This window comes from Cherax quadricarinatus, chromosome 100 (genome assembly GCF_038502225.1).
Source record: "Cherax quadricarinatus isolate ZL_2023a chromosome 100, ASM3850222v1, whole genome shotgun sequence".
Lineage (NCBI taxonomy): Eukaryota > Metazoa > Arthropoda > Malacostraca > Decapoda > Parastacidae > Cherax > Cherax quadricarinatus.
The window spans coordinates 1,404,742-1,431,339 of NC_091391.1; the positions used below are offsets into that span (position 1 = coordinate 1,404,742).

At 47.9% G+C, this 26,598-nt stretch overlaps 1 protein-coding gene across 1 annotated transcript in view; it reads right to left on the reverse strand.

Annotated features, from left to right (window-relative positions):
* Positions 1–26,598, reverse strand: part of LOC128704618 (uncharacterized) — a 60,481-nt gene that overhangs the window by 19,066 nt on the left and 14,817 nt on the right. The window contains exons 6-13 of the mRNA XM_070079662.1: positions 26,239–26,349; positions 22,738–22,798; positions 17,173–17,319; positions 15,737–15,981; positions 14,192–14,378; positions 10,842–11,060; positions 9,200–9,309; positions 8,575–8,695 (exon numbers count right to left, since the gene is read on the reverse strand). Of these exons, the coding sequence (XP_069935763.1) occupies positions 8,575–8,695; positions 9,200–9,309; positions 10,842–11,060; positions 14,192–14,378; positions 15,737–15,981; positions 17,173–17,319; positions 22,738–22,798; positions 26,239–26,349 (1,201 nt within the window). The remainder of the gene's footprint in view (positions 1–8,574; positions 8,696–9,199; positions 9,310–10,841; positions 11,061–14,191; positions 14,379–15,736; positions 15,982–17,172; positions 17,320–22,737; positions 22,799–26,238; positions 26,350–26,598) is intronic.

The window sequence follows — 26,598 nt, forward strand, 5'->3', positions numbered from 1 at the left end:
AGTGTAGCAGCCAGTACCCTGTGGGAGAGTATATGACAGTGTAGTAGCCAGTACCCTGTGGGAGAGTATATGACAGTGTAGTACCCAGTACCCTGTGGGAGAGTATATGGCAGTGTAGCAGCCAGTACCCTGTGGGAGAGTATATGACAGTGTAGCAGCCAGTACCCTGTGGGAGAGTATATGGCAGTGTAGCAGCCAGTACCCTGTGGGAGAGTATATGACAGTGTAGGAGCCAGTACCCTGTGGGAGAGTATATGACAGTGTAGTAGCCAGTACCCTGTGGGAGAGTATATGACAGTGTAGCAGCCAGTACCCTGTGGGAGAGTATATGACAGTGTAGTAGCCAGTACCCTGTGGGAGAGTATATGACAGTGTAGCAGCCAGTACCCTGTGGGAGAGTATATGACAGTGTAGTAGCCAGTACCCTGTGGGAGAGTATATGACAGTGTAGCAGCCAGTACCCTGTGGGAGAGTATATGACAGTGTAGTAGCCAGTACCCTGTGGGAGAGTATATGACAGTGTAGGAGCCAGTACCCTGTGGGAGAGTATATGACAGTGTAGCAGCCAGTACCCTGTGGGAGAGTATATGACAGTGTAGCAGCCAGTACCCTGTGGGAGAGTATATGACAGTGTAGCAGCCAGTACCCTGTGGGAGAGTATATGACAGTGTAGGAGCCAGTACCCTGTGGGAGCGTATATGACAGTGTAGCAGCCAGTACCCCTGTGGGAGAGTATATGACAGTGTAGCAGCCAGTACCCTGTGGGAGAGTATATGACAGTGTAGCAGCCAGTACCCTGTGGGAGAGTATATGACAGTGTAGTAGCCAGTACCCTGTGGGAGAGTATATGACAGTGTAGTAGCCAGTACCCTGTGGGAGAGTATATGGCAGTGTAGCAGCCAGTACCCTGTGGGAGAGTATATGGCAGTGTAGCAGCCAGTACCCTGTGGGAGAGTATATGGCAGTGTAGCAGCCAGTACCCTGTGGGAGAGTATATGACAGTGTAGGAGCCAGCACCCTGTGGGAGAGTATATGACAGTGTAGCAGCCAGTACCCTGTGAGAGAGTATATGACAGTGTAGTAGCCAGTACCCTGTGGGAGAGTATATGACAGTGTAGCAGCCAGTACCCTGTGGGAGAGTATATGACAGTGTAGTAGCCAGTACCCTGTGGGAGAGTATATGACAGTGTAGCAGCCAGTTCCCTGTGGTAGAGTATATGACAGTGTAGTAGCCAGTACCCTGTGGGAGAGTATATTACAGTGTAGTAGCCAGTACCCTGTGGGAGAGTATATGACAGTGTAGTAGCCAGTACCCTGTGGGAGAGTATATGACAGTGTAGCAGCCAGTACCCTGTGGGAGAGTATATGACAGTGTAGCAGCCAGTACCCTGTGGGAGAGTATATTACAGTGTAGTAGCCAGTACCCTGTGGGAGAGTATATGACAGTGTAGCAGCCAGTACCCTGTGGGAGAGTATATGACAGTGTAGTAGCCAGTACCCTGTGGGAGAGTATATGACAGTGTAGTAGCCTGTACCCTGTGGGAGAGTATATGACAGTGTAGTAGCCAGTACCCTGTGGGAGAGTATATGACAGTGTAGGAGCCAGCACCCTGTGGGAGAGTATATGACAGTGTAGCAGCCATTACCCTGTGAGAGAGTATATGACAGTGTAGTAGCCAGTACCCTGTGGGAGAGTATATGACAGTGTAGCAGCCAGTACCCTGTGGGAGAGTATATGACAGTGTAGTAGCCAGTACCCTGTGGGAGAGTATATGACAGTGTAGCAGCCAGTACCCTGTGGTAGAGTATATGACAGTGTAGTAGCCAGTACCCTGTGGGAGAGTATATTACAGTGTAGTAGCCAGTACCCTGTGGGAGAGTATATGACAGTGTAGCAGCCAGTACCCTGTGGGAGAGTATATGACAGTGTAGTAGCCAGTACCCTGTGGGAGAGTATATGACAGTGTAGTAGCCTGTACCCTGTGGGAGAGTATATGACAGTGTAGTAGCCAGTACCCTGTGGGAGAGTATATGACAGTGTAGTAGCCAGTACCCTGTGGGAGAGTATATGACAGTGTAGCAGCCAGTACCCTGTGGGAGAGTATATGACAGTGTAGCAGCCAGTACCCTGTGGGAGAGTATATGACAGTGTAGCAGCCAGTACCCTGTGGGAGAGTATATGACAGTGTAGCAGCCAGTACCCTGTGGGAGAGTATATGACAGTGTAGCAGCCAGTACCCTGTGGGAGAGTATATGGCAGTGTAGCAGCCAGTACCCTGTGGGAGAGTATATGACAGTGTAGCAGCCAGTACCCTGTGGGAGAGTATATGACAGTGTAGCAGCCAGTACCCTGTGGGAGAGTATATGACAGTGTAGTAGCCAGTACCCTGTGGGAGAGTATATGACAGTGTAGCAGCCAGTGCCCTGTGGGAGAGTATATGACAGTGTAGCAGCCAGTACCCTGTGGGAGAGTATATGACAGTGTAGCAGCCAGTACCCTGTGGGAGAGTATATGACAGTGTAGCAGCCAGTACCCTGTGGGAGAGTATATGACAGTGTAGCAGCCAGTACCCTGTGGGAGAGTATATGACAGTGTAGCAGCCAGTACCCTGTGGGAGAGTATATGACAGTGTAGCAGCCAGTACCCTGTGGGAGAGTATATGACAGTGTAGCAGCCAGTACCCTGTGGGAGAGTATATGACAGTGTAGCAGCCAGTACCCTGTGGGAGAGTATATGACAGTGTAGTAGCCAGTACTTTGTGGGAGAGTATATGACAGTGTAGTAGCCAGTACCCTGTGGGAGAGTATATGGCAGTGTAGCAGCCAGTTCCCTGTGGGAGAGTATATGACAGTGTAGCAGCCAGTACCCTGTGGGAGAGTATATGACAGTGTAGGAGCCTGTACCCTGTGGGAGAGTATATGACAGTGTAGTAGCCAGTACCCTGTGGGAGAGTATATGACAGTGTAGTAGCCAGTACCCTGTGAGAGAGTATATGGGAGTGTAGCAGCCAGTACCCTGTGGGAGAGTATATGACAGTGTAGCAGCCAGTACCCTGTGGGAGAGTATATGACAGTGTAGTAGCCAGTACCCTGTGGGAGAGTATATGACAGTGTAGCAGCCAGTACCCTGTGGGAGAGTATATGACAGTGTAGCAGCCAGTACCCTGTGGGAGAGTATATGACAGTGTAGCAGCCAGTACCCTGTGGGAGAGTATATGACAGTGTAGCAGCCAGTACCCTGTGGGAGAGTATATGACAGTGTAGCAGCCAGTACTCTGTGGGAGAGTATATGAGTGTACCAGCCAGTACCCTGTGGGAGAGTATATGACAGTGTAGCAGCCAGTACCCTGTGGGAGAGTATATGACAGTGTAGCAGCCAGTACCCTGTGGGAGAGTATATGACAGTGTAGCAGCCAGTACCCTGTGGGAGAGTATATGACAGTGTAGCAGCCAGTACCCTGTGGGAGAGTATATGACAGTGTAGCAGCCAGTACCCTGTGGGAGAGTATATGACAGTGTAGTAGCCAGTACCCTGTGGGAGAGTATATGACAGTGTAGTAGCCAGTACCCTGTGGGAGAGTATATGACAGTGTAGCAGCCAGTACCCTGTGGGAGAGTATATGACAGTGTAGCAGCCAGTACCCTGTGGGAGAGTATATGGCAGTGTAGCAGCCAGTACCCTGTGGGAGAGTATATGACAGTGGAGCAGCCAGTACCCTGTGGGAGAGTATATGACAGTGTAGCAGCCAGTACCCTGTGGGAGAGTATATGACAGTGTAGTAGCCAGTACCCTGTGGGAGAGTATATGACAGTGTAGTAGCCAGTACCCTGTGGGAGAGTATATGACAGTGTAGTAGCCAGTACCCTGTGGGAGAGTATATGACAGTACCCTGTGGGAGAGTATATGACAGTGTAGTAGCCAGTACCCTGTGGGAGAGTATATGACAGTGTAGCAGCCAGTACCCTTTGGGAGAGTATATGACAGTGTAGTAGCCAGTACCCTGTGGGAGAGTATATGACAGTGTAGTAGCCAGTACCCTGTGGGAGAGTATATGACAGTACCCTGTGGGAGAGTATATGACAGTGTAGTAGCCAGTACCCTGTGGGAGAGTATATGACAGTGTAGCAGCCAGTACCCTGTGGGAGAGTATATGACAGTGTAGCAGCCTGTACCCTGTGGGAGAGTATATGACAGTGTAGCAGCCCGTACCCTGTGGGAGAGTATATGACAGTGTAGCAGCCAGTACCCTGTGGGAGAGTATATGGCAGTGTAGCAGCCAGTACCCTGTGGGAGAGTATATGGCAGTGTAGCAGCCAGTACCCTGTGGGAGAGTATATGGCAGTGTAGCAGCCAGTACCCTGTGGGAGAGTATATGACAGTGTAGCAGCGAGTACGCTGTGGGAGAGTATATGACAGTGTAGCAGCCAGTACCCTGTGGGAGAGTATATGACAGTGTAGTAGCCAGTACCCTGTGGGAGAGTATATGACAGTGTAGCAGCCAGTACCCTGTGGGAGAGTATATGACAGTGTAGCAGCCAGTACCCTGTGGGAGAGTATATGACAGTGTAGCAGCCAGTACCCTGTGGGAGAGTATATGACAGTGTAGCAGCCAGTACCCTGTGGGAGAGTATATGACAGTGTAGCAGCCAGTACCCTGTGGGAGAGTATATGACAGTGTAGTAGCCAGTACCCTGTGGGAGAGTATATGGCAGTGTAGCAGCCAGTACCCTGTGGGAGAGTATATGACAGTGTAGTAGCCAGTACCCTGTGGGAGAGTATATGACAGTGTAGCAGCCAGTACCCTGTGGGAGAGTATATGACAGTGTAGTAGCCAGTACCCTGTGGGAGAGTGTATGACAGTGTAGCAGCCAGTGCCCTGTGGGAGAGTATATGACAGTGTAGCAGCCAGTACCCTGTGGGAGAGTATATGACAGTGTAGTAGCCAGTACCCTGTGGGAGAGTATATGACAGTGTAGCAGCCAGTACCCTGTGGGAGAGTATATGACAGTGTAGCAGCCAGTACCCTGTGGGAGAGTATATGACAGTGTAGCAGCCAGTACCCTGTGGGAGAGTATATGACAGTGTAGTAGCCAGTACCCTGTGGGAGAGTATATGACAGTGTAGCAGCCAGTACCCTGTGGGAGAGTATATGACAGTGTAGCAGCCAGTACCCTGTGGGAGAGTATATGACAGTGTAGTAGCCAGTACCCTGTGGGAGAGTATATGACAGTGTAGCAGCCAGTACCCTGTGGGAGAGTATATGACAGTGTAGTAGCCAGTACCCTGTGGGAGAGTATATGACAGTGTAGCAGCCAGTACCCTGTGGGAGAGTATATGACAGTGTAGCAGCCAGTACCCTGTGGAAGAGTATATGACAGTGTAGCAGCCAGTACCCTGTGGGAGAGTATATGACAGTGTAGCAGCCAGTACCCTGTGGGAGAGTATATGACAGTGTAGTAGCCAGTACCCTGTGGGAGAGTATATGACAGTGTAGCAGCCAGTACCCTGTGGGAGAGTATATGACAGTGTAGCAGCCAGTACCCTGTGGGAGAGTATATGACAGTGTAGCAGCCAGTACCCTTTGGGAGAGTATATGACAGTGTAGCAGCCAGTACCCTGTGGGAGAGTATATGACAGTGTAGGAGCCAGTACCCTGTGGGAGAGTATGTGACAGTGTAGGAGCCAGTACCCTGTGGGAGAGTATATGACAGTGTAGCAGCCAGTACCCTGTGGGAGAGTATATGACAGTGTAGCAGCCAGTACCCTGTGGAACCGTGTATATACACTGACAGTAAAGTCCCCATCACTACAGTGTCAGCAGAGTCCCCATCACTACAGTGTCAGCAGTCCCCATCACTACAGTGTCAGCAGAGTCCCCATCACTACAGTGTCAGCAGTCCCCATCACTAGTGTCAGCAGAGTCCCCATCACTACAGTGTCAGCAGTCCCCATCACTACAGTGTCAGCAGAGTCCCCATCACTACAGTGTCAGCAGAGTCCCCATCACTACAGTGTCAGCAGTCCCCATCACTACAGTGTCAGCAGTCCCCATCACTACAGTGTCAGCAGAGTCCCCATCACTACAGTGTCAGCAGTCCCCATCACTACAGTGTCAGCAGAGTCCCCATCACTACAGTGTCAGCAGAGTCCCCATCACTACAGTGTCAGCAGTCCCCATCACTACAGTGTCAGCAGTCCCCATCACAACAGTGTCACCAGAGTCCCCATCACTACAGTGTCAGCAGTCCCCATCACTACAGTGTCAGCAGAGTCCCCATCACTACAGTGTCAGCAGTCCCCATCACTAGTGTCAGCAGAGTCCCCATCACTACAGTGTCAGCAGAGTCCCCATCACTACAGTGTCAGCAGAGTCCCCATCACTACAGTGTCAGCAGAGTCCCCATCTCTACAGTGTCAGCAGTCCCCATCACTAGTGTCAGCAGAGTCACCATCACTACAGTGTCAGCAGAGTCCCCATCACTACAGTGTCAGCAGAGTCTCCATCACTACAGTGTCAGCAGAGTCTCCATCACTACAGTGTCAGCAGAGTCTCCATCACTACAGTGTCAGCAGAGTCTCCATCACTACAGTGTCAGCAGGGTCCCCATCACTACAGTGTCAGCAGGGTCACCATCACTACAGTGTCAGCAGAGTCTTCATCACTACAGTGTCAGCAGAGTCTCCATCACTACAGTGTCAGCAGAGTCCCCATCACTACAGTGTCAGCAGAGTCTCCATCACTACAGTGTCAGCAGAGTCCCCATCACTACAGTGTCAGCAGAGTCACCATCACTACAGTGTCAGCAGAGTCTCCATCACTACAGTGTCAGCAGAGTCTCCATCACTACAGTGTCAGCAGAGTCTCCATCACTACAGTGTCAGCAGAGTCTCCATCACTACAGTGTCAGCAGAGTCTCCATCACTACAGTGTCAGCAGAGTCCCCATCACTACAGTGTCAACAGAGTCACCATCACTACAGTGTCAGCAGAGTCCCCATCACTACAGTGTCAGCAGAGTCCCCATCACTACAGTGTCAACAGAGTCACCATCACTACAGTGTCAACAGAGTCACCATCACTACAGTGTCAACAGAGTCTCCATCACTACAGTGTCAACAGAGTCTCCATCACTACAGTGTCAGCAGAGTCACCATCACTACAGTGTCAACAGAGTCACCATCACTACAGTGTCAACAGAGTCACCATCACTACAGTGTCAACAGAGTCACCATCACTACAGTGTCAACAGAGTCACCATCACTACAGTGTCAGCAGAGTCACCATCACTACAGTGTCAACAGAGTCACCATCACTACAGTGTCAACAGAGTCACCATCACTACAGTGTCAGCAGAGTCACCATCACTACAGTGTCAACAGAGTCACCATCACTACAGTGTCAACAGAGTCACCATCACTACAGTGTCAGCAGAGTCACCATCACTACAGTGTCAACAGAGTCACCATCACTACAGTGTCAACAGAGTCACCATCACTACAGTGTCAACAGAGTCACCATCACTACAGTGTCAACAGAGTCACCATCACTACAGTGTCAGCAGAGTCACCATCACTACAGTGTCAACAGAGTCACCATCACTACAGTGTCAACAGAGTCTCCATCACTACAGTGTCAGCAGTCACCATCACTACAGTGTCAGCAGTCACCATCACTACAGTGTCAACAGAGTCACCATCACTACAGTGTCAGCAGTCACCATCACTACAGTGTCAGCAGTCACCATCACTACAGTGTCAGCAGTCACCATCACTACAGTGTCAGCAGAGTCCCCATCACTACAGTGTCAGCAGAGTCACCATCACTACAGTGTCAACAGAGTCTCCATCACTACAGTGTCAGCAGTCACCATCACTACAGTGTCAGCAGAGTCACCATCACTACAGTGTCAGCAGAGTCACCATCACTACAGTGTCAGCAGTCACCATCACTACAGTGTCAGCAGTCACCATCACTACAGTGTCAGCAGTCACCATCACTACAGTGTCAGCAGTCACCATCACTACAGTGTCAGCAGTCACCATCACTACAGTGTCAACAGAGTCACCATCACTACAGTGTCAACAGAGTCTCCATCACTACAGTGTCAGCAGTCACCATCACTACAGTGTCAGCAGAGTCCCCATCACTACAGTGTCAGCAGAGTCACCATCACTACAGTGTCAACAGAGTCTCCATCACTACAGTGTCAGCAGTCACCATCACTACAGTGTCAGCAGTCACCATCACTACAGTGTCAACAGAGTCTCCATCACTACAGTGTCAGCAGTCACCATCACTACAGTGTCAGCAGTCACCATCACTACAGTGTCAACAGAGTCACCATCACTACAGTGTCAGCAGTCACCATCACTACAGTGTCAGCAGTCACCATCACTACAGTGTCAACAGAGTCACCATCACTACAGTGTCAACAGAGTCACCATCACTACAGTGTCAGCAGTCACCATCACTACAGTGTCAGCAGAGTCCCCATCACTACAGTGTCAACAGAGTCACCATCACTACAGTGTCAGCAGAGTCCCCACATAAAGACAGATCAAGTCAATATTCACCTGGGTTGTCAGCCAGGAACCTGACAACAGTATATCCTCCCGCAGGTATAGTCACAGTGTCCTTCTCTACTGGGTGCTCAAAATTTCTCTTTATCTCACCATTTCTGTCCATCTTTATCACCTGAAAACCAAAAAATATATATAATTACCAGTTTTGACATAAGATAATTATTTTCCAATCACGTACGTCATTAAAAATGTCGATTTTCGATATACAGTGGACCCCCGGTTAACGAACTTTTTTCACTCCAGAAGTATGTTCAGGTGCCAGTACTGACCGAATTTGTTCCCATAAGGAATATTGTGAAGTAGATTAGTCCATTTCAGACCCCCAAACATACACGTACAAACGCACTTACATAAATACACTTACATAATTGGTCGCATTTAGAGGTGATCGTTAAGCGGGGGTCCACTGTACTGACATACTAACAGTGTTAATATCCGTACTTGAAGTTCAAAATAGTCTTGTAATTGACTATTTCTGTCCAGCCACATCACCTAAAAAACCCCAAAAATCTCTAACTACTAGTTTGAACCTTGTAAACTATTTTGGCGATCAATTACCTCGTTATAAGGACTGATTTCTTTGGATATAGTGGGATATATACAGTGTTATACTGACCTGGTCTCTGGATATTTGAGCCCCGGGTACATCACGGGGTCTATCTTGTGCCAGGACCCAGAATGATAGACCGTGGAGGTGGACTGGATGGTTATCCTCTCCGTTTATCCCTGGAGAAATGGATAACTAGTTATCCCTGGAGAAATACATAACTATATATACCCGGAGTAATGGATAACTAGATGTGAGGTTAATAGAAAGTTGGCCTATCGCTGTACCACTGGGCTACCAGGCTTCCGTAAGACATGAACTGGAGTGACATGACTCACAAAGGTGTAATGACATGACTGCACAGAAATCATGACACGGGAAGGCTGTGAACCCATGGCAAGTGAATCGTAAAGCTCACGGGCCTGTGCGCTAACCACTAGGCCAGTTGAACACTGTTGAAGCCTTGTAGCTCAGATGTATAGCTTTGGACCTGCTTCATGCCAGGACCACGGTTCGAGTCTAAAGGCTGTTAAATGTTTGGCACTCTGGCAGGAATAACCATATCTTTCTGTACAACAAACAAGGTGACAGGTAAATCATTCTGTCTCGTGAACACTTCAGATGACAGTATTGAGGGAGACTGTTGCCATATTTCCTTCCCACAGACCTAGGAGTCCTGGCCAGTGATGGTTCCCTGGGTAACATCACCACAGACCTAGGAGTCCTGGCCAGTGATGGTTCCCTGGGTAACATCACCACAGACCTAGGAGTCCTGGCCAGTAATGGTTCCCTGGGTAACATCACCACAGACCTAGGAGTCCTGGCCAGTAATGGTTCCCTGGGTAACATCACCACAGACCTAGGAGTCCTGGCCAGTAATGGTTCCCTGGATAACATCACCACAGACCTAGGAGTCCTGGCCAGTGATGGTTCCCTGGGTAACATCACCACAGACCTAGGAGTCCTGGCCAGTAATGGTGCCCTGGATAACATCACCACAGACCTAGGAGTCCTGGCCAGTAATGGTGCCCTGGATAACATCACCACAGACCTAGGAGTCCTGGCCAGTAATGGTTCCCTGGGTAACATCACCACAGACCTAGGAGTCCTGGCCAGTGATGGTTCCCTGGATAACATCACCACAGACCTAGGAGTCCTGGCCAGTGATGGTGCCCTGGGTAACATCACCACAGACCTAGGAGTCCTGGCCAGTGATGGTTCCCTGGATAACATCACCACAGACCTAGGAGTCCTGGCCAGTGATGGTTCCCTGGATAACATCACCACAGACCTAGGAGTCCTGGCCAGTAATGGTTCCCTGGATAACATCACCACAGACCTAGGAGTCCTGGCCAGTGATGGTTCCCTGGGTAACATCACTACAGACCTAGGAGTCCTGGCCAGTAATGGTTCCCTGGATAACATCACCACAGACCTAGGAGTCCTGGCCAGTAATGGTTCCCTGGATAACATCACCACAGACCTAGGAGTCCTGGCCAGTAATGGTTCCCTGGGTAACATCACCACAGACCTAGGAGTCCTGGCCAGTAATGGTTCCCTGGATAACATCACCACAGACCTAGGAGTCCTGGCCAGTAATGGTTCCCTGGATAACATCACCACAGACCTAGGAGTCCTGGCCAGTAATGGTTCCCTGGATAACATCACCACAGACCCACCAACACACAACATAAATACCCAAGAACTTTACCCTCGTCTATCAACACCAGTTCGACACTTGCGTCTAAAGGGATACTGTAGAAGTGCAAACACTCGCAGTAGTCTACGTCACAGTTCCTTGTAGCTGGCGGTGAGTCTACATTACAAAGGTTGAGTTCTCTTGTCAGACCTGTCAGCAGGAGAGGTGCCACTGGCAGGACGGACGACAGGTTGTTGATCTGAGGTGTGGTGACACGCTGATTCTCAGCAACTAGAAGTATATATGGAAAGTAATCAGATATTGACTGGTGTAGTAGATAGACTTTAAACCCCATTAACCCACCAACCAGTCTTAATGACCCTCGTGTAGTAGATAGACTTTAAACCCCATTAACCAACCAACCAGTCTTAATGACCCTGGTGTAGTAGATAGACTTTAAACCCCATTAACCAACCAACCAGTCTTAATGACCCTGGTGTAGTAGATAGACTTTAAACCCCATTAACCAACCAATCAGTCTTAATGACCCTGGTGTAGTAGATAGACTTTAAACCCCATTAACCAACCAACCAGTCTTAATGACCCTGGTGTAGTAGATAGACTTTAAACCCCATTAACCAACCAACCAGTCTTAATGACCCTGGTGTAGTAGATAGACTTTAAACCCCATTAACCAACCAACCAGTCTTAATGACCCTGGTGTAGTAGATAGAGTGTATGAGGTAAGTGCGCTACCAACCCAGCCAGGTTGTGTTGCTTGGCAGACAGGTGTGTGAGGGAGGTCACGTCTGTTTGTTGGGTCAAACATTCAATTTCTTTCCTAGACTTTCCATTACCTTTACACATTCTAGATATTACTTGTAGCAGTTGTTCTGATAGACGTGTTTGTGTTGCTGGTGTAGTGTTCTGATAGACGTGTTTGTGTTGCTGGTGTAGTGTTCTGATAGACGTGTTTGTGTTGCTGGTGTAGTGTTCTGATAGACGTGTTTGTGTTGCTGGTGTAGTGTTCTGATAGACGTGTTTGTGTTGCTGGTGTAGTGTTCTGATAGACGTGTTTGTGTTGCTGGTGTAGTGTTCTGATAGACGTGTTTGTGTTGCTGGTGTAGTGTTCTGATAGACGTGTTTGTGTTGCTGGTGTAGTGTTCTGATAGACGTGTTTGTGTTGCTGGTGTAGTGTTCTGATAGACGTGTTTGTGTTGCTGGTGTAGTGTTCTGATAGACGTGTTTGTGTTGCTGGTGTAGTGTTCTGATAGACGTGTTTGTGTTGCTGGTGTAGTGTTCTGATAGACGTGTTTGTGTTGCTGGTGTTGTGTTCTGATAGACGTGTTTGTGTTGCTGGTGTAGTGTTCTGATAGACGTGTTTGTGTTGCTGGTGTAGTGTTCTGATAGACGTGTTTGTGTTGCTGGTGTAGTGTTCTGATAGACGTGTTTGTGTTGCTGGTGTTGTACTCACCTATTTGTGGTTGCAGGGGTCGATTCACAGCTCCTGGTCCCGCCTCTTCGCTGATTGCTACTAGGTCCTCTCTCTCCCTGCCCCTTGAGCTCTATCATACCTCGCCTTAAAACTATGTATGGTTCCCGCCTCCACTACGTCACTTTCTAGGCTATTCCATGGCCTGACTACTCTATGACTGAAGAAATACTTCCTAACATCGAAACGTCGTCTTCAACTTCCAATTGTGACATCTTGTGTCTGTGTCCCATCTCTGGAACATCCCGTCTTTGTCCACCTTGTCTATTCCGCGCAGTATTTTATATGCCGTTATCATGTCTCCCCTGACCCTCCTGTCCTCCAGTGTCGTCAGGCCGATTTCCCTCAACCTTTCTTCGTAGGACAATCTCCGTAGCTCTGGGACTAGTCTTGTTGCAAACCTTTACACTTTCTCTAATTTCTTGACGTGCTTGACTAGGTGTGGATTCCAAACTGGTGCTGCATACTCCAGTATGGGCCTGACGTAAATGGTATACAGAGTCTTAAACGAATCCTTACTGAGGTATCGGAACGCTATCCGTAGGTTTGCCAGGCGCCCGTATGCTGCAGCAGTTATCTGATTGATGTGCGCCTCAGGAGATATGCTCGGTGTTATACTCACCCCCAGATCTTTTTCCTTGAGTGAGGTTTGCAGTCTTTGGCCATCTAAACTATATTGTGTCTGCGGTCTTCTTTGCCCTTCCCCAATCTTCATGACTTTGCATTTGGCAGGGTTAAATTCAAGGAGCCAGTTGCTGGACCAGGCTTGTAGCCTGTCCAGGTCTCTTTGTAGTCCTGCCTGATCCTCGTCCGATTTGATTCTTCTCATTAACTTCACATCATCTGCAAACAAGGACACTTCTGAGTCTATCCCTTCCGTTATGTCGTTCACATATACCAAGAACAGCACAGGTCCTACGACTGACCCCTGTGGAACCCCGCTTGTCACAAGCGCCCACTCTGACACCTCGTCGCGTACCATGACTCGTTGTTGCCTCCCTGTCAGATATTCTCTGATCCATTGCAGTGCCTTTCCTGTTATGTGTGCCTGGTCCTCTAGCTTTTGCAGTAACCTCTTGTGAGGAACTGTGTCGAAGGCCTTTTTGCAGTCCAAAAATATGCAGTCGATCCACCCCTCTCTCTCTTGTCTTACTTCTGTCACCTAGTCATAAAACTCTAGTAGGTTTGTGACACAGGATTTTCCTTCCCTGAAACCGTGCTGGTTGTCAATTATACACTTGTTTCTTTCCAGGTGCTCCACCACTCTCCTCCTGATGATCTTCTCCATGACCTTGCATACTATACACGTTAGTGATACAGGTCTGTAGTTTAGTGCCTCATGTCTGTCTCCCTTTTTAAAAATTGGGACTACATTTGCCATTTTCCATACCTCAGGGAGTTGCCCAGTTTCAAATGATGTGTTGAAGATCTTTGTTAATGGTACACACAATATCTCTGCTCCCTCTTTAAGGACCCATGGAGAGATGTTGTCTGGTCCCACCGCCTTTGAGGTGTCAAGTTCGCATAGCAGCTTCTTCACTTCCTCCTTGGTTATATGTACCTCATCCAGCACTTGCTGGTGTGCCCCCCTGTTCTGAGTTCTTGGAGTCCTACTGGTTTCCACTGTAAATACTTCTTTAAATCTTGTGTTGAGCTCCTGACATACCTCTCGGTCGTTTCTTGTGAATTCCCCATCACCCTTCCTCAGTCTGATTAGGTGTGTGTACTCACCTAGGTGTGGTTATAAGGGTCGATTCATAGCTCCTGGCCCCGCCTCTTCACTGGCCGCTACTCTGGCACTGTATATATGTGTGTGTGTGTGTGAGAGAGAGAGAGAGAGAGAGAGAGAGAGAGAGAGTACTCACGTATTTGTGGTCGCAGACTTACAAGACTTACCTGACTTAAGACTTACCTGACTTACCAGACTTACCTGAGTTAATATCGTAATAGATCTTGGAGTAGTAGTGATCATTGTTGATGAATCTCACACTAAAGGCCAGATAGATAGTAACATCAGCCCTGGGTGACCTCAGGTCGTTGGGCATACTGTAGGGTGACCTCAGGTCACTCACACACACGCGGTCATTATAACAGGCACTGTTGACACTGTTCACTTGCTGAAACACAGTAAACACGAATATATAGACCACAATAATGACAGCAATCGGATAATACTGTACAGTATATAGCAGGTAGGCAAGTAAGACACATATGTGTAACACCTATGTATCTCTAGTGTCACCAGTAGAGACACTTAAGTGTCTCACAAATGTCTTATCCAAGACTTTGCAATTTATGTATCAAGGGATTACCAACAGACCCCTGGCAGTCTTCAAGTGTCAGGGGCCCGAGACTGTTCAACTGCCTCCCAGCACACATAAGGGGGATTACCAACAGACCCCTGGCAGTCTTCAAGCTGGCACTGGACAAGCACCTAAAGTCAGTTCCTGATCAGCCGGGCTGTGGCTCGTACGTTGGTTTGCGTGCAGCCAGCAGCAACAGCCTGGTTGATCAGGCGCTGATCCACCAGGAGGCCTGGTCACAGACCGGGCCGCGGGGGCGTTGACCCCCGAAACTCTCTCCAGGTAAACTCCAGGTAAACAAAATGGATATATCCTATGATTGAGGATGACCTACCTAGCGTGGGCCAGTCTCTTAGGTCATATCCACATGTGGAATTAATGTTGCAGTTTACTGTGGCAACGTTTCGCCCTTCAGGACCTTTGTCAGGCCATTAATACTATTACTCCTACTACGTGTTTAGAGTGGTCGTTAACTATCAACTACTGGTACAACTGGTACAATGTTGTTAGCACTCACAACTGCAGGTGGAACAACACTGATAGTACTCACACGACCAGCTGGAACAACAGTAATACTCACACGACCAGCTGATAGTACTCACACGACCAGCTGATAGTACTTACACAACCAGCTGGAACAATAATAGTACTCACACGACCAGCTGGAACAACAGTAATACACGACCAGCTGATAGTACTCACACGACCAGCTGATAGTACTTACACAACCAGCTGGAACAATAATAGTACTCACACGACCAGCTGGAACAACAGTAATACACGACCAGCTGATAGTACTCACACGACCAGCTGATAGTACTTACACAACTAGCTGGAACAATAATAGTACTCACACGACCAGCTGGAACAACAGTAATACTCACACGACCAGCTGGAACAACAGTAATACTCACACGACCAGCTGGAACAACAGTAATACACGACCAGCTGGAACAACAGTAATACTCACACGACCAGCTGATAGTACTCACACGACCAGCTGGAACAATAACAGTACTCACACGACCAGCTGGAACAATAACAGTACTCACACGACCAGCTGGAACAATAACAGTACTCACACGACCAGCTGGAACAATAACAGTACTCACACGACCAGCTGGAACAATAACAGTACTCACACGACCAGCTGGAACAATAACAGTACTCACACGACCAGCTGGAGGAACTTCAGAGTACTCTGGTCTGGGCGACAGGTTACTTCTCAGTCTGGCAGCATCAACATTTTTTCGTCTGGTATAATACGTGTTCGTCAAGAGTGGAACTTGATTCTCGTACTCCAGGACAGCAAATTGATGTACTCTGTTATCTGCACAGTCAATTCCACCCATAAAGCTCATCCAGAAAGCTCCAGATTTGCTGGAATGAGCACTGATTACAAAGTCCCATCTCTCGCCTGGAATGTACGAGGGATAACTAAATTAATCTCGTTATTCTTCTGTTTTAGACAACGTTATTTTACCAAGGCTGTTAAACTTTTGTTAAAAGCAAGGACGGTACGTAGTTAATGTTAATACAGAATATAATACGTAACAAGAGTCATAACAGCATTCTTTCTTAGTCGAAAGATTAGAGAGGTACATAATGGGTCCAGGGACTGTACCTCAACATTACAGAGGTACATAATGGGTCCAGGGACTGTACCTCAACATTACAGAGGTACATAATGGGTCCAGGGACTGTACCTCAACATTACAGAGGTACATAATGGGTCCAGGGACTGTACCTCAACATTACAGAGGTACATAATGGGTCCAGGGACTGTACCTCAACATTACAGAGGTACATAATGGGTCCAGGTACTGTACCTCAACATTACAGAGGTACATAATGGGTCCAGGGACTGTACCTCAACATTACAGAGGTACATAATGGGTCCAGGGACTGTACCTCAACATTACAGAGGTACATAATGGGTCCAGGGACTGTACCTCAACATTACAGAGGTACATAATGGGTCCAGGGACTGTACCTCAACATTACAGAGGTACATAATGGGTCCAGGGACTGTACCTCAACATTACAGAGGTACATAATGGGTCCAGGGACTGTACCTCAACATTACAGAGGTACATAATGGGTGCAGGGACTGTACCTCAACATTACAGAGGTACATAATGGGTCCAGGGACTGTAGCTTAACATTACAGAGGTACATAATGGGTCCAGGGACTGTACCTCAACATTACAGAGGTACATAATGGGTGCAGGGACTGTACCTCAACATTACAGAGGTACATAATGGGTCCACGGAGTGTACCTCAACATTACAGAGGTACATAATGGGTCCAGGGACTGTACCTCAACATTACAGAGGTACATAATGGGTCCAGGGACTGTACCTCAACATTACAAAGTTACATAATGGGTCCAGGGACTGTACCTCAACATTACAGAGGTACATAATGGGTCCAGGGACTGTACCTCAACATTACAGATGTACATAATGGTACCTGGTACACGACTGGTACCTGGAGTATACCTGAACCAGTACCAGTCTAGTACCAGTACTAGACTGGGTTTGACATTAACTATATTCGTAGACGCAAAAACACACTAATCCCTTACCTGAGATCGTTAGCACTAACCTGAGTAAATAACGAAAGATTTCACTTCAATAGGCACTATAGGCCTACCATCTGTTGCAATGAGAGTGAGTTTGTGTTGCTCGATGGAGATTGTGATGGGACAACTGAGCACTGCGTTACTGATTACTCTCATGCGATACCTGTTACCTGTTGAACACAAGAATAACAGTGAGGGATGTATGGTAACTGTTGTCTGTTGAACACAACAGTGAGGGATGTATGGTAACTGTTGTCTGTTGAACACAACAGTGAGGGATGTATGGTAACTGTTACCTGTTGAACACAAGAATAACAGTGAGGGATGTATGGTAACTGTTGTCTGTTGAACACAACAGTGAGGGATGTATGGTAACTGTTACCTGTTGAACACAAGAATAACAGTGAGGGATGTATGGTAACTGTTGTCTGTTGAACACAACGGTGAGGGATGTATGGTAACTGTTGTCTGTTGAACACAACAACAGTGAGGGATGTATGGTAACTGTTGTCTGTTGAATACAACAGTGAGGGATGTATGGTAACTGTTGTCTGTTGAACACAACAACAGTGAGGGATGTATGGTAACTGTTGTCTGTTGAATACAACAGTGAGGGATGTATGGTAACTGTTGTCTGTTGAACACAACAACAGTGAGGGATGTATGGTAACTGTTGTCTGTTGAACACAACAGTGAGGGATGTATGGTAACTGTTGTCTGTTGAACATAACAACAGTGAGGGATGTATGGTAACTGTTGTCTGTTGAACACAACAGTGAGGGATGTATGGTAACTGTTGTCTGTTGAACATAACAACAGTGAGGGATGTATGGTAACTGTTGTCTGTTGAACACAACAACAGTGAGGGATGTATGGTAACTGTTGTCTGTTGAACATAACAACAGTGAGGGATGTATGGTAACTGTTGTCTGTTGAACATAACAACAGTGAGGGATGTATGGTAACTTTTGTCTGTTGAACACAACAGTGAGGGATGTATGGTAACTGTTGTCTGTTGAACACAACAACAGTGAGGGATGTATGGTAACTGTTGTCTGTTGAACACAACAGTGAGGGATGTATGGTAGCTGTTGTCTGTTGAACACAACAACAGTGAGGGATGTATGGTAACTTTTGTCTGTTGAACACAACAACAGTGAGGGATGTATGGTAACTGTTGTCTGTTGAACACAACAGTGAGGGATGTATGGTAACTGTTGTCTGTTGAACACAACAACAGTGAGGGATGTATGGTAGCTGTTGTCTGTTGAACACAACAACAGTGAGGGATGTATGGTAACTGTTGTCTGTTGAACACAACAGTGAGGGATGTATGGTAACTGTTGTCTGTTGAACACAACAGTGAGGGATGTATGGTAACTGTTGTCTGTTGAACACAACAACAGTGAGGGATGTATGGTAGCTGTTGTCTGTTGAACACAACAACAGTGAGGGATGTATGGTAACTGTTGTCTGTTGAACACAACAACAGTGAGGGATGTATGGTAACTGTTGTCTGTTGAACCCAAAAAAATAAACAGGAAGAAGCATACAATATTTGTTGTCTGTTGAACACTAACAGTTAACAGTAAGAATCAAACAGTATCTGATCAAGGCACATCACTCGCCCATCAGAAACCATTCTGAGTGTCATAATCACTGAGGGTCACAATCACTGAGTGTCACAATCACTGAGTGTCACAATCACTGAGTGTCACAATCACTGAGGGTCACAATCACTGAGGGTCACAATCACTGAGTGTCACAATCACTGAGTGTCACAATCACTGAGTGTCACAATCACTGAGGGTCACAATCACTGAGTGTCACAATCACTGAGGGTCACAATCACTGTCACAGTCACTGTCACAATCACTGAGTGTCACAATCACTGTCACAGTCACTGTCACAATCACTGTCACAGTCACTGTCACAATCACTGAGTGTCACAATCAGTGTCACAGTCACTGTCACAATCACTGAGTGTCACAATCAGTGTCACCGTCACTGTCACAATCACTGTCACAGTCACTGTCACAATCACTGAGTGTCACAATCACTGTCACAGTCACTGTCACAATCACTGAGTGTCACAATCACTGTCACAGTCACTGTCACAATCACTGAGTGTCACAATCACTGTCACAGTCACTGTCACAATCACTGAGTGTCACAATCAGTGTCACAGTCACTGTCACAATCACTGAGTGTCACAACCACTCACTGAGTGATTTCACTGGGTGACTTCAACCACAGGGAGATCAACTGGGAAAACCTGGAGCCACATGGGGGACCCGAACATGGAGATCCAAGATGATGGATGTGGTACTGGAAAACCTCATGCATCAACACGTCAGGGACACTACCAGAGAGAGAGAGGAGGATAAACCAGCAAGACTGGACCTCGTGCTCACCCTGAGTAGCTCAGACATTGAACACATCACATATGAGAGGTCCCTTGGATCTAGTGATCACGTGGCTCTGTGCTTTGAATACATAGTAGAGCTGCAAGTGGAGAGGGTAACAGGAGTTGAATTGGAAAAGCCAAACTATAAAAGGGGGAACTACACAGTTATGAGGTTCAGTGGGACAAAGAATTGGTAGGAAAGTCAGTAAACGAAATGATGGAATATGTAACAACAAAATGCAAGGAGGCAGAGGAAGGGTTTGTTCCCAAGGGCAACAGAAATAATGGGGAGACCAGAACGAGCCCTTGATTTACCCGAAGGTGTAGGGAGGCAAAAACTAAGTGTGCTAGAGAATGGAAAAACTACAGAAGGCAAAGGACCCAGAAAAATAAGGAGATTAGTCGAAGAGCCAGAAACGAGTATGCACAGATAAGGAGTGAGACCCAGAGACAGTACGAAAACAACATAGTATCGAAAGTCAAGTCTGACCCGAAACTGCTGTATAGCCACATTAGGAGGAAGGCAACAGTCAAAGACCAGGTGATCAGGCTGAGGAAAGAAGGTGAGGAACTCACAAGAAATGATCAAGAGGTATGTGAGGAGCTCAACACGAGATTTAAGGAAGTATTTACAGTGGAGACAGGAAGGCCTCTGGGAAGACAGAACAGATGGGGACACCAACAAGTAATATACCAACAAGTGTTGGATGACATACAACCAAGGAGGAGGTGAAGAAGCTGCTAAGTGACCTTGATACCTCAAAGGCGGTGGGACCGGACAACATCTCCCCGTGGGTCCTTAGAGAGGGAGCAGAGATGCTGTGTGTGCCACTAACCACAATCTTCAACACATCCCTTGAAACTGGGCAACTACCTGAGAAATGGAAGACAGCTAATGTAGTTCCCATTTTTAAGAAGACAGAAACGAGGTACTAAACTATAGACCTGTGTCACTGACGTGTATAGTATGCAAAGTCATGGAGAAGATTATCAGGAGGAGAGTGGTGGAGCACGTGGAATGGAACAAGATTATGAACAACAACCAGCACGGATTCATAGAAGGAAAATCCTATGTCACAAACCTTCTGGAGTTTTATAACAAGGTAACAGAAGTAAGACACGAGAGAGAGGGGTGGGTTGATTGCATTTTCTTGGACGGCAAGAAGGCCTTCGACACAGTTCCTCACAAGAGATTAGTACAGAAGCTAGAGGATCAGGCACATATAGTAGGAAGGGCACTGCAATGGATCAGAGAATACCTGACAGGGAGGCAACAGTGAGTCATGGTACGTGATGAGGTATCACAGTGGGCGCCTGTGACGAGCGGGGTTCCACAGGGGTCAGTCCTAGGACCAGTGCTGTTCTTGGTATATGTGAATGACATGATGGAAGGGATAGACTGAGAAGTGTTCCTGTTTGCAGACAATGTGAACTTAATGAGAAGAATTAAATCAGATGAGGATCAGGCAGGAGTCCAAAGAGACCTGGACAGGCTGGACACCTGGTCCAGCAGTTGGCTACTCGAATTTAACCCGACCAAATGCAAAGTCATGAAGATCAGGGAAGGACAAAGAAGACCGCAGACAGAGTATAGGCTAGATGGCCAAAGACTGGAAACCTCACTCAAGGAGAAAGATCTTGGGGTGAGTATAATACCGAGCATATCTCCTGAAGCACACATCAACCAGATAACTGCTGTAGCATATGGGCGCCTAGCAAACCTAAGAATAGCGTTCCGATACCTCAGAAAGGAATCGTTCAAGACACTGTACACCGTGTACGTCAGGCCCATACTGGAGTATGCAGCAACAGCCTGGAACCCACACCTGGTCATGCACGTCAAGAAATTAGAGAAAGTGCAAAGGTTTGCAGCAAGGTTAGTTCCAGAGCTCAGGGAATGTCAAACGAAGAAAGGTTAAGGGAAATCGGCCTGACGACACTGGAGGACAGGAGGTTTAAAAGAGACATGATAACGACATACAAAATATTGCGAGGAATAGATGAGGTGGACAGAGACAGGATGTTCCAGAGATGGGACACAGAAACAAGGGGTCGCAATTGGAGGTTGAAGACTCAGATGAGTCACAGGGATGTTAGGAAGTATTTCTTCAGCCACAGAGTTATCAGGAAGTGGAATAGTCTGGCAAGTGATGTAGTGGAGGCAGGAACCATACATAGTTTTAAGACGAGGTATGACAAAGCTCAGGAAGCAGGGAGAGAGAGGACCTAGTAGCACTCAGTGAAGAGGCGGGGCCAGGAGCTGAGTCTCGACCCCTGCAACCACAAATAGGCGAGTACAAATAGCTGAGTACAATCACTCACTGAGTCCAGATGAATTTAAAGTTCCAGTTAAAAACAGAGACTACTATTAGAGGAGTCACTGTGACCCACGACTCACCTGGAGTCACTGTGACCCACGACTCACCTGGAGTCACTGTGACCCACGACTCACCTGGAGTCACTGTGACCCACGACTCACCTGGAGTCACAGTGACCCACGACTCACCTGGAGTCACTGTGACTCACGACTCACCTGGAGTCACTGTGACTCACGACTCACCTGGAGTCACTGTGACTCACGACTCACCTGGAGTCACTGTAACCCACGACTCACTTGGAGTCACTGTGACCCACAACTCACCTGGAGTCACTGTGAACCACGACTCACCTGGAGTCACTGTGACCCACGACTCACCTGGAGTCACTGTGACCCACGACTCACCTGGAGTCACTGTGACCCACGACTCACCTGGAGTCACTGTGACCCACGACTCACCTGGAGTCACTGTGACCCACGACTCACCTGGAGTCACTGTGACCCACGACTCACCTGGAGTCACTGTGACCCACGACTCACCTGGAGTCACTGTAACCCACGACTCACCTGGAGTCACTGTGACCCACGACTCACCTGGAGTCACTGTGACCCACGACTCACCTGGAGTCACTGTGACCCACGACTCACCTGGAGTCACTGTGACTCACGACTCACCTGGAGTCACTGTAACCCACGACTCACCTGGAGTCACTGTGACCCACGACTCACCTGGAGTCACTGTGACTCACGACTCACCTGGAGTCACTGTGACCCACGACTCACCTGGAGTCACTGTGACCCACGACTCACCTGGAGTCACTGTGAACCACGACTCACCTGGAGTCACTGTGACCCACGACTCACCTGGAGTCACTGTGAACCTGGTGTATGGAATCAACGCTGGTTCTGCTGTGACGTTCTGGTTCTGAAACACCACAACAGTTCTCACAACTCAGGTTTCAGGCTGTTTACTGTAACTGTGTTAATTGGTAATTAATGGTTGTACCAGTTATACGATGGTTGTATTATTTTTATTGTCTGGTATAAGTTGTATATACACTCAGAGGTGTATTTCAGTGTATATATACTGAATAGAGTGTAGCATTGCGACTGGTTCCAGTCATAACTCACCTAGTAAGGTCCCTGACAACTCACCTAGTAAGGTCCCTGACAACTCACCTAGTAAGGTCCCTGACAACTCACCTAGTAAGGTCCCTGACAACTCACCTAGTAAGGTCCCTCACAACTCACCTAGTAAGGTCCCTGACAACTCACCTAGTAAGGTCCCTGACAACTCACCTAGTAAGGTCCCTGACAACTCACCTAGTAAGGTCCCTGACAACTCACCTAGTAAGGTCCCTCACAACTCACCTAGTAAAGTCCCTGATAACTCACGTATTAAGGCCCCTGACGACTCACCTAGTAAGGTCCCTGACAACTCACCTAGTAAGGTCCCTGACAACTCACCTAGTAAGGTCCCTGACAACTCACCTAGTAAGGTCCCTGACAACTCAGCTAGTAAAGTCCCTGATAACTCACGTAGTAAGGCCCCTGACGACTCACCTAGTAAGGTCCCTGACAACTCACCTTGTGTGGTCCCTGACAACTCACTTAGTAAGGTCCCTGACAACTCACCTAGTAAGGTCCCTGACAACTCACCTAGTAAAGTCCCTGATAACTCACGTAGTAAGGCCCCTGACGACTCACCTAGTAAGGTCCCTGACAACTCACCTGGTGTGGTCCCTGACAACTCACTTAGTAAGGTCCCTGACAACTCACCTAGTAAGGTCCCTGACAACTCAACTAGTAAGGTCCCTGAAACTCACCTAGTAAGGTCCCTCACAACTCACCTAGTAAGGTCCCTGACGACTTACCTGGTAAGGTCCCTGACAACTCAAGTAGTAAGGTCCCTGACAACTCAGTAAGGTCCCTGACAACTCACCTAGTAAGGTCCCTGATAACTCACCTAGTGAGGTCCCTCACAACTCACCTAGTAAGGTCCCTGATAACTCACCTAGTAAGATCCCTGACAACTCACCTAGTAAGGTCCCTCACAACTCACCTAGTAAGGTCCCTGACGACTTACCTGGTAAGGTCCCTGACAACTCACCTAGTAAGGTCCCTGACAACTCAGTAAGGTCCCTGACAGCTCACCTAGTAAGGTCCCTCACAACTCACCTAGTGAGGCTCCTCACAACTCACCTAGTAAGGTCCCTGACAACTCACCTAGTAAAGTCCCTGACAACTCACCTAGTAAGGCCCCTGACAACTCACCTAGTAAGGTCCCTGACAACTCACCTAGTGAGGTCCCTCACAACTCACCTAGTAAGGTCCCTGACAACTCACCTAGTAAGGTCCCTGACAACTCACCTAGTAAGGTCCCTCACAACCCACCTAGTGAGGTCCCTCACAACTCACCTAGTAAGGTCCCTGACAACTCACCTAGTAAGGTCCATGACAACTCACCTAGTAAGGTCCCTGACAACTCACCTGGTATGGTCCCTGACAACTCACCTAGTAAGGTCCCTGACAACTCACCTAGTAAGTTCCCTGACAACTCACCTGGTATGGTCCCTGACAACTCACCTAGTGAGGTCTCTGACAACTCACCTAGTAAGGTCCCTGACGACTCACCTGGTAAGGTCCCTGACAACTCACCTAGTAAGGTCCCTGACAACTCAGTAAGGTCCCTGACAACTCACCTAGTAACGTCCCTGATAACTCACCTGGTAAGGTCCCTCACAACTCACCTAGTAAGGTCCCTGACAACTCACCTGGTAAGGTCCCTGACGACTCACCATGTAAGGTCCCTGACGACTCACCTAGTAAGGTCTCTGACGACTCACCTAGTAAGGTCCCTGACGACTCACCTAGTAAGGTCCCTGACGACTCACCTAGTAAGATCCCTGGCAACTCACCTAGTAAAGTCCCTGATAACTCACTTAGGAAGGTCCCTGAGGACTCACCTGGTGAGGTCCCTGACAACTCACCTTGTAAGGTCCCTGATAACTCACCTAGTAAGGTCCCTGACAACTCACCTAGTAAGGTCCCTGATAACTCACCTAGTAAGGTCCCTGACAACTCACCTAGTAAGGTCCCTCACAACTCACCTAGTAAGGTCCCTGACGACTTACCTGGTAAGGTCCCTGACAACTCACCTAGTAAGGTCCCTGACAACTCAGTAAGGTCTCTGGCAACTCACCTAGTAAGGTCCCTGACAACTCACCTGGAAAGGTCCCTCACAACTCACCTAGTAAGGTCCCTCACAACTCACCTAGTAAGGTCCCTGACAACTCACCTAGTAAGGTCCCTGACAACTCACCTAGTAAGATCCTGACAACTCACCTAGTAAGGTCCCTGACAACTCACCTAGTAAGGTCCCTGACAACTCACCTAGTAAGGTCCCTGACAACTCACCTAGTAAGGTCCCTGACAACTCACCTAGTAAGGTCCCTGACAACTCACCTAGTAAGGTCCCTGACAACTCACCTAGTAAGGTCCCTGACAACTCACCTAGTAAGGTCCCTGACAACTCACCTAGTAAGGTCCCTGACAACTCAGTAAGGTTCCTGACAACTCACCTAGTAAGGTCCCTGACACCTCACCTAGTAAGGTCCCTGACAACTCAGTAAGGTCCCTCACAACTCACCTAGTAAGGTCCCTCACAACTCACCTAGTAATGTCCCTGACAACTCACCTAGTAAGGTCCCTGACAACTCACCTAGTAAGGTCCTTGACAACTCAGTAAGGTTCCTGACAACTCACCTAGTAAGGTCCCTGACAACTCATCTAGTAAGGTCCCTGACAACTCACCTAGTAAGCTCCCTGACAACTCAGTAAGGTTCCTGACAACTCACCTAGTAAGGTCCCTGACAACTCACCTAGTAAGGTCCCTGACAACTCACCTAGTAAGGTCCCTGACAACTCAGTAAGGTTCCTGTCAACCCATCTAGTAAGGTCCCTGACAACTCACCTAGTAAGCTCCCTGACAACTCAGTAAGGTTCCTGACAACTCACCTAGTAAGGTCCCTGACAACTCACCTAGTAAGGTCCCTGACAACTCACCTAGTAAGGTCCCTGACAACTCAGTAAGGTTCCTGACAACTCACCTAGTAAGGTCCCTGACAACTCACCTAGTAAGGTCCCTGACAACTCACCTAGTAAGGTTCCTGACAACTCACCTAGTAAGGTCCCTGACAACTCACCTAGTAAGGTCCCTGACAACTCAGTAAGGTTCCTGACAACTCACCTAGTAAGGTCCCTGACAACTCATCTAGTAAGGTCCCTGACAACTCACCTAGTAAGGTCCCTGACAACTCAGTAAGGTTCCTGACAACTCACCTAGTAAGGTCCCTAACGACTCACCTGGTAAGGTCCCTGACCATTGACGATCATTGACTCAGGAGATTCATTACCCCCACCATGTTCCGTCAGGATAAATTTATCCAGCGTTGGAACATGCAACCAGTCTTGCACCTGCAATAGCGACAATGTTGCAAGTTCAAGGAACGGGATTTGTGATTTGAAATCTGCAATTTGAGACTTTCAGACAGAAAGTCTGGGAAAAGATTTTTTTTAGCTAAGATAGGAAACAATTCTTAGGGGAACAGGAGTGAAAAACTGTCGTAAGTAATATATAAGTCACTGCCTCCTGTGTTATGTTCACTGCTGGGCCACTGCCTCCTGTGTTACGTTCACTGCTGGACCACAGCCTCCTGTGTTACG